Source organism: Callionymus lyra, chromosome 10, assembly GCF_982586985.1.
Source record: "Callionymus lyra chromosome 10, fCalLyr1.hap1.1, whole genome shotgun sequence".
In the NCBI taxonomy this organism is placed as follows: domain Eukaryota; kingdom Metazoa; phylum Chordata; class Actinopteri; order Syngnathiformes; family Callionymidae; genus Callionymus; species Callionymus lyra.
Genome location: NC_141827.1, coordinates 1,068,035 through 1,077,500, shown reverse-complemented (window position 1 = coordinate 1,077,500; position 9,466 = coordinate 1,068,035). Strand labels below are relative to the sequence as shown.

At 43.2% G+C, this 9,466-nt stretch overlaps 1 protein-coding gene across 3 annotated transcripts in view; it reads right to left on the bottom strand.

Annotated features, from left to right (window-relative positions):
- The window catches only part of LOC148069847 (forkhead box protein P1-B-like), a 41,793-nt gene extending 33,108 nt beyond the window's left edge, over positions 1-8,685 (bottom strand). The window contains exons 1-3 of one of the 3 annotated variants that reach the window (XM_087801573.1): positions 8,341-8,685; positions 4,453-4,590; positions 4,275-4,361 (exon numbers count right to left, since the gene is read on the bottom strand). In XM_087801573.1, coding sequence (XP_087657699.1) covers positions 4,275-4,361; positions 4,453-4,572 — 207 coding nt within the window. In that variant the 5' untranslated portion in view covers positions 4,573-4,590; positions 8,341-8,685. The remainder of the gene's footprint in view (positions 1-4,274; positions 4,362-4,452; positions 4,591-8,340) is intronic. The other 2 variants (XM_087801572.1, XM_087801574.1) reach the window with 2 other exon arrangements.
- Between the last annotated feature and the right edge of the window lie 781 nt (positions 8,686-9,466).

Here is a 9,466-nt window from a genome sequence, read left to right as displayed (position 1 = left end):
AACCTTGTTCAATTACAGCAGAAACAAACTTCATTAGCAGCAACACAAACACCTTCAACTTCACTCAAACGTTGTGCGCTTCAACCAAGGATTGTCGTCTAATGTTTGACAACATTAACACAACTTCTTCCACAAACAACAAAGTCATAAAACGTTGAATCATATTCAAAGTTTCAAAGTCAACACGTTTCATTGACGTTGGTTTAAGAAAAACTGTTTCTACCTAAATATGAGTCAAGTTTTGTCGTCATGTGTTGAAATAAACAACAAACTGTCGACTCAACACTGGAGTGACTGTATTTTTATAACCTTTCACCTGCGTTTTCCTCGACCAATCACACGCAGGTGGATCAGGATGTTTATTAACACGCCCGACACACTGCAGGATGCGGGGCCTGTTTATGAGTACACACTCACACACACACACACACACACACACACTCACACACACACACTCACACACACACACACACTCACACACACACACACACACACACACACACACACACACTCACACTCACACTCACACACACACACACACACACACTCACACACACACACACACACACACACACACACACACACACTCACACACACACACACACACACACACACACACACACACACACACACACACACACACACACACACACACACACACACACACACACACACACAGTGAAGGGGGCACTAAAAGCACAGCCGGGTCTGCCAAGCAGTGCCGCACCCTCTCACCAAACACAGGATACACCACTTTGTTTACTTCTCACAATCCAGCGCACACACACACACACACACACACACACACACACACACACACACACACACACACACACACACACACACACACACACACACACACACACACACACACACACACAAAAGTCTTTGTGCTCAGGTCAGTTACTGGCAGAAACCAGCGAAAAAAATGCTGCTACTGTTGCTGTGGTTCTGATCCAAACCACACTCTTGGTCAGAGGTCAGAGGTCAGAGGTCAGAGGGGGCAAAACCAAAGGTCGCTCTAGTTCACAAATTACACTGACATGATGGATTTAACAAGAACAATCTAATATTTCTTCTATAGATTGTCATTATTATTATTACTATTATCATTAATATGATCATACTTATTGTAATTATTATCTTTATCATTATTATAATTATTATTAAAATCATTATTATTATTTTTATAATCATATTATTATCATTATCATTATTATTATCATATTATTATCATATTATTATCTTTATCATTATTATAATTATTATTAAAATCATTATTATTATTTTTATAATCATATTATTATCATTATTATTATCATTATCATTATTATTATCATATTATTATCATATTATTATCTTTATCATTATTATTATCATTATTATACTATCATTATTATTATCATTATAATATTATTATTATGATCATTATAATTATTATTATAATCATTATTATTATTTGTATTATCATATTATTATCATTATTATTATCATAATCATTATTATTATCATATTATTATCATATTATTATCATTATTATTATCATTATTATATTATCATTATTATTATCATTTTAATATTATTATTATCATCATTATTATTATTTTTATTTTTATTATTATTATTTCTTGAGTCACCAAACTTGAAGATCAACCTTGTGATCAAAAATAAATGATTATTATAAAAGTTTGTGTTTGTGTTTGTGTTTGTGTTTGTGTGACTAACAGAGAGTGTTTCGAAAAGAACACATTTCAGATAATGACGAGAAAACAACTGACATAAACATTTAGATCTTTGTCTGCAGCTCACTAACAAATCTTCACGGACCAGAACCAGTCGCTGGATCAGAACCAGTCGCTGGATCAGAACCAGTCGCTGGATCAGAACCAGTCGCTGGATCAGAACCAGTCGCTGGATCAGAACCAGTCGCTGGATCAGGCTTGACTTACTTGAATTATTGACTTTATTTACTCAATAAAATGAAACTAAAGTTTGAGGAAAAAATTTCAAAAGTGAAAACTGTTATAAATGAAAGGTTAGCATGTGGTTAACTAGTGTCTCCATCAGTGGCTAACTAGTTAACTAGTGTCTCCATCAGTGGTTAACTAGTGTCTCCATCAGTGGTTAACTAGTGTCTCCATCAGTGGTTAACTAGTGTCTCCATCAGTGGCTAACTAGTTAACTAGTGTCTCCATCAGTGGTTAACTAGTGTCTCCATCAGTGGTTAACTAGTGTCTCCATCAGTGGTTAACTAGTTAACTAGTGTCTCCATCAGTGGTTAACTAGTGTCTCCATCAGTGTTTAACTAGTGTCTCCATCAGTGGTTAACTAGTTAACTAGTGTCTCCATCAGTGGTTAACTAGTTAACTAGTGTCTCCATCAGTGGTTAACTAGTTAACTAGTGTCTCCATCAGTGGTTTAAGAAAGAACAGCCAACAGTGTCAGTGGAAATCCAAAGATAAATGCAAGTCTTGCAGTTTAACTCTCTCTCCGGGTCCACAGCCTGACAGCAGCTCCGCGGCGCTCGCAGCATGCCGGCGCATTAAAGCCCCCCCGACCCAATAGAGCAAATAAGAGGTTAACTAGAAGTGGCGGCGAGAGAGCGAGGGAAGTACAGTGGCTGACAAATGACAGAGAGCGGCAGTGGCAGCCTTTATTGTGCCGCTTCAAATCTAAAGTTAAAGATCTTTGAGAAACTAAATTTGGATGTCTTTAAAATAAAAGAGGCAACAAAGCAGCGGCGGGGGGTGATTGTCTGGCAGCCACAGGGGAGTCGCGGCGTAATTCTTCTGCTGTCGTTTGATGGCAGGAGAGCGAGGAGACGCGGAGAGAAAGAAAACATCAGCCGAGGGGGAAGAAGCCTCTGGAGGCTGCATCCATTTCCTGTGATCATACATAATATGCTTCAAAAGTTGTTTTTTCTTTTATTCTCTGCTCCATTCAACGGATCAATTGCACCCCCCCCCCCCCCCCCAACACACTCTGGCGCTCTGTGTTTACATCAGATGTGACTCTACGACAGGCTCTATCTGAGGCCGGCCGGCTCCGCTGTCACCTTGATTTATGGAGCGTCGTCCGGAACCGAAGCCGCGCTTCATTAATTAAGGACGAGAGACTTTGAAGTCGAGACTCTTCCTCGCGAAGGTTCTTCTCTTTCAACTGGTCCGGACCGGACCTCAGTCAGTACCGCGGCTGAAGCACGAGCAGCTTGTGCACCGGAGAGCGAGAGCTAAAGAGACTCGTCTCACTATGACATGGTAACGACCAGATGAATGTGACGATCGTTCTTCCTCCTTTCATCGGGTCCGAGTCCGGCCCGGCTGGAGCTCTTGACCTGAAGGAGGCGCCGCTGAGAACTCGTGACGGAACTTCTCGTCGTCTCTGAAGAGTCTTGACTGTTTTTATCGAACAGAAGAACCAGGTTCACTCGTGTTTGTCATTAACTTGATTCTAGATCAACATCCATTAAAACATCTTTACATGTTTTTACAGGAAGTTCATTTGACTCGAGTGTCTTTGATCTTCACCTTTAAAACAAAAACTCTCTTCAGCCAACATTTAAAAAACACTTTATAGACGAAAGATTTTAAGTCGTTTTTCATGCGGTGAAGTTTCAAAACACCTTCATCTTTAATCACCTTTTCTCTCTTTTTTCAACACAAATCTTGTTTTACGGCGAATCTGAACTTTAGTTACACAAATAAACTAAACACAGACTCGAGATGATTCACTTTGACTTGAGAAAACAATAAATAAATGATTTTTTTCTAATCCCATTATTTTGCTCTTTAACATGTTTTCTCAAGACGTGTGAAGACACGTGTGTGAGGAACATGTTGATCACATGGAGTCAGGTTTACATACGTCTAGGAGGTTATATATGATAAAGATCTAGATACACAGATAGAGATAGAGATATATAGAGATATAGATATAGATATAGATATATAGATTTAGATTTAGATATAGATCTAGATACACAGATAGAGATAGAGATATATAGAGATATAGATATAGATATAGATATATAGATTTAGATTTAGATATAGATCTAGATCTATATATATCTAGATCTAGATATAGATCTAGATATATATAATATATATATGTATATATAGATATATAGATATATATAGATATAGATATAGATATAGATATAGATTATAGATATAGATATAGATATAGATCTACAGATCTATAGATCTAGATCTATATCTAGATGTCTCAGGTGCTGGACTCTGGTCCTCCTGGAGGGTCAACATGAAGTCACTCACCTCTTTAGTCTTGCTGCTGGCATGTTGCTGCTGGAAGAGCTGCAGGTGAAGCTGCTCCTGCTTCTTGTAGAACTCCTTGAACTGCTGCTGCAACAACACAAACACATCCATGTAGACGGTGCAGCAGAACCGAGGAGGTCCAGGACCAGGACGTGAATGTTCTGAAAGTTCAGCGTACCTGTTGTAACATGAGGGCCTGCTGCTGCTGGAGGAGAACCTGGAGCTGCTGAGGGCTCAGGACCTGCTGCTGAAGAATTTGCTGCATCTGCTGTGGAGTTATCACCTGGGGTGTCATCATAGCCACTGACACTGGGACCTGCAGGTGAGAAGATGTTTAGAAGAAGGAGAGACGAGGGTTTCCTTTTAAAAAACACATGAACTGAAGTGCGACAAAAACACCATCGAGGACGTCGACAGAAAAACACGTTCCTGAACGAACGTGTCTCACCTGAGGACCAGGAGACCCTTCACTAAGACCAGCCTCATGAAGGTCTCGTTAGAGACGCCGTCAACATCTCCTGCGAGCAGATGCCGAGCCTGAGGAGCAGCTCGCGGCCTCCGTCTCAGAAGGTCCACGATTCCTGCGAGTGATTTGTTGTGACGCGGAGGAAGTTCCTGTCGTCACGCCGCTTTAATTGCTCGTCCGGACGCTTCCTCGCACGTTCTCCTGAGACGACTCAAGAACGAGCTTCTCCAACAAGGACGTGTTAACGACTATCTTTGAATCTTTCATGTTCAATGGCGTCCTAACGAAGACGCATTATTCATGTTTGTTACACAAATATCTGAGGTGACACGCGGAGAAGGTGAGGCGTGGACGGAGGTGTCGGTTCGACTCTCCGGTGTGTTTTAATACGCGCCTCACTGACTTATTTGCATAGCAGCTCCGCCGCCCAGCGCCTAATTTCATGGTCATTATCCGCTGCTGACTTTTCCTTTTTCTCCAGGCATCGCTAATTCTGATGGATTATTTTGTAGGTCAACGGAGCAGCGGCGGGTTTTTCTCGTGACGCGAGAGTGTCACACATGTATCAGCGAGTTGTTTCTAATTCTTCTCTTTTCTTTACACTCGTCTGACTCACAGCCGCTGCCTCTGAGCAAGAGGCTCTTACAGACCCGGCTTTTATTAGCCATTACCAGCGAGGTCATTAGCAGCGAGAAGGATCGTCTGCTTCTTAACCTATTGATCAGCGTAACTACCAGCATTTAATCCTCGCTGAAGGAGTGAGAATCTGAGAGGGAGGGCGAGGAAGGAGGGAGCACTTTAGCCGAGAAATATCGCCTCGGCCGCCGCATCGCAGCCCATTTAGCGCAGGACGCCGCTCGCCATTTAAGAGAATCCCCGACGGTCGGCGTGTAAAACATCATGAGGCGACGAGACGCATCAGAGGATCGAGGCTCTAACAAGATCAGCTGAGACACCGTACACCAGGAGAAGAACCAGGACATTCTGAGGATGCCAGGAATAGCTGACGTGTACGAATCTCCTGAAGGTGTGCTGCACGCCAGGTGCCTCCGATACATAAACATTTCAAGAACGTTCTCGCAGCTGCGGAGGCTGCAGGCGAACAGGCCTCCTGGCGACACGTCAACACGCGTCCAAACTGTGGCGACAAACATCCAAACTCAACAAGACCAGAGTCAATTATTGACAGCAGGGTGATGAGCGTGAAGACGCCGACGCCTCCCAGGGAAATACAAACATTAACCCGCTCATAAATATGTACGTGTACATTTATATATATATGGCCGAGCGAGGGCTCGATGAAGACGCTTCAGGTCAGAGGTCAACAGCCGGGGACAACGGAGGGGACCAGGACGCAGCAAAATGAAGGAGAATTTAAAGCGAAAAATGTGCTGAAGAAATGGAGGAGAATATGCAAATATAGATGTTTGCTCTATGACTCGTCTTGTTGTTGCATCAAACAGTGGAAGTGGAGGGAGAGAGGAAGCCCTGCAGGAATGACCACTGCGCCCCGAGACGTTTACTTTTGCCGAGACGCAGCCTTGACGCTTCTCTGCAGAGATACAGCCTCGACCACCACGAGAATAACTTGATAATAATACTTATAATGATAATGATAATAACTATAACAATGATAATAATAAAAATACATATGATAATCATTTTAACAAGAATAATAATAATTAATAATATAGATAATAATAACAATAATAATAACAACAATAGTATTAATAAATAATATGGATAACAATAACAATAATAATAAAAACAACAATAATATCAACAATAATAATAAATAATATGGATAATAATAACAATAATAATAACAACAATAATAATGATAATAATAATAATAACAATAATTATAATAACAATAATTATAATAACAATATTAATAATAATGACAATAACAGCAACAATAATAACAATAATGATAACAAATTAAGTCCATCCAACTGTTCATTTTTCAATTTTCAATTTTCCGCTCTGAGATCAAATGCTTCAAAGTTTGGCCGTTTCTTTTTCATGCACCAACCCATATTAGTCAGAGGTGCAAAGGTCGGGGGTCAAGGGGTGAGAGGTGCTGCTGCAGCAACTGTTAAAACAAAAGGCCTAAATTGCATTTTTATTAGCCGGTGGACTCAAACAAACAGGTTATTTCTTCCTCTTCCTCCGAGAGGCAAGTTTCAAGTTTAAACAAACAAGCCGAGAGTAAAGTGTGAGCTCTTGTCACAGAAATAACAAGCCAGCAGCGCCAGAACTCTGGTTCCCACCAGTGCAGGTGACGGACGATCACGCCGTCGACCTCTTGACTGAACACACACACACACACACACACACACACACACACACACACACACATGCATGGAAGTCACGACTGGAATCAAAAACTGCTGCTGATCTGTCGGTCCAGCGACGCACGGAAATGATTCGAGTCGCTTGAGATTTAATTAAGATCTCGGCGTCGAACAAAAGTGTCGTGAAAAGACGACGTCGACCGCGTCCGTGTGAAGACTCGACTCTAATCCTTGTTTCCATGACGGCGGGCGAGAGGGAAACGTTTCATGACACATGATATTTATCGAATGTCAAAATGTCTTCACTGTTATTTTCAAGCAGATTTAAAACATTTTGTCAACAAGTTGTTTTTTTTCCTTCAAATCTGGAGAACATATGGCGTCACGAGTGTGGAGTTAATCTGCGTCAGAACTTTCAGCAGCAGCTGCTCCGTCGCTCCATCACACGTCTCAGAGTCTCATCTCCTGAGGACCATCCGTGGAACCAGAGGCTTCTGCCCCCACGTTTACCCCTCTCTCTCTCCCTCCCTCCCTCGCTCGCTCGCTCATATCTGGTTGCCTATGTCATGGTGTGGAAGTGACAGGTGCTCGCGGCCCCCGCGCCCGACGGGGCCGCTGCACAAACAGCGCCGGCCCGGACGAGCTAATGCGCTGCTAATGAACAATAAATCAACTTTGATTACAAAGTGTCAGAGCGATGACTGGAGCTCCAGCAGAACTGATCCGAGAGCAGCTGCTGAACATCATCTGTTGCTCTGACGCGGCGACACACATCCATACGACTCTGAACCCACAAACTTCTGCCACGACCAGCGTGACGCGTGAGTGACATGAGAGTGACATGAGAGTGACAGCGGCGTCTGACGCTCAGCAGAGCCGGATCAGTGAGACTCTGGCCCCGAGTGACAAAAGTCAGACCAACTCATTAGCAGCAAAAGAACAAACATCGGCGAGAAAAAACCAGGAACAAACAACAAACACACGCTTTAAAGAAGAGTTTCAAGGCTTCGCTGAACAAACAAAGCTGTTTCTTTTAGGAGAAAAAGTGAAACTCAGAGAAACTTGTGTCTTTCTGTCTTTTTCCTGAACCTGGAGCTCAGAGAACAGATCCTGCTCGACTGGTCCGACTGTCATGAAGGTAAACAAGAGTCAAAACTCAAAACCTTCCCTCGCGATCCGACGCTGAAGCCGAGGCGAGTCTCTCCCGCGAACACAAGTGACACTTTTGATTGACAGACAAAGCAGCAACAACAACAACAACAACAACAACAACAACAACTACACACGAGGTGAAGATACAGACCAGCAGCTGCGTCTCCGTCGGATGAAATGTTGAAGAAAATCACAGAAATCAATGGTATTGACAAACCTGACAAACTCCATTGAGCTGGCAGCGTCAACAGAGCGCCGGCCACGCGGTGAAGAGTGAAGCCGAGCGAGGAGCGAGGGAGCGAGAGAGAGAGAGAGAGAGAGAGGGAGGGCGAGCGAGAGGGAGGGCAGGACAGACGGAGAACAAACGCTGTTGTGCTGTCGACTCCAGCCTTCCTCGGGATACAGACGGATCGCAGGCGCGAGGTCGCTCCCTTGCTGACAAGATACAAAACCATCCAATCAACCACACCCGCCTCCACCAATCAGGAGCCGCCTCCCAAACATAATCAATTCAAACGGAGCCGCACAATAGAGCTGCAGGTGAACGAGGGCCTGGAGGAGGAAATAAAAGTCACAGTTGACGGCTGTTGACCCTTTGACCCCCGGCCGGGCTCCGGGAACAATGAGAGAAACGAGGCCTTTAATAAACAAGAGAAGAGGAAGAAAGAAGGAAAAGTTATTGTTTGACGTGTTTACAGCGACACAGACGAACAGAAGAAACACTTTGTTCTTCTTTATTTAAACAAATCATTGTTTAAGATGTTTTTGCTCCAAGAAAAGTGGCAGAAAATCCTCTTTTATTTCCCTGGAGCTCGTGAACGACTGCAGGACGTTCATCCGACGAGATCATCTGTCATGATATCAACTCTCGAGCTCCAGTCCGCCACCTACTGGACGCTCCTGAGAATGACGCACAGACACACCTCAGTAATTATGGACGATCACTTCTCTAAACGATGACTTTGTTTTTAACAAGCGGAGGAACCTGCCTGACGAGGAGAAGGTGGCGAGACTCACACTCTTGCCAAGCAATTACTGCCTCAATAAACACCAGCGCTCGCCTCCAACAGCTCGTATCAGGAGCTATAAAGTCTTGGCGAGCGATGAAGGAATGTTTCCGCGAACATTCCTTCATCAAGAACACTAGAATAAACAACAAGTTACTGCTAATGACAGCACTGACACCAGCACTGACACCAGCACTGACACCAGCACTGACACCAACACTGACACCAGCACTAACACCAGCACTGACACCAGCACTGACACCAACACTG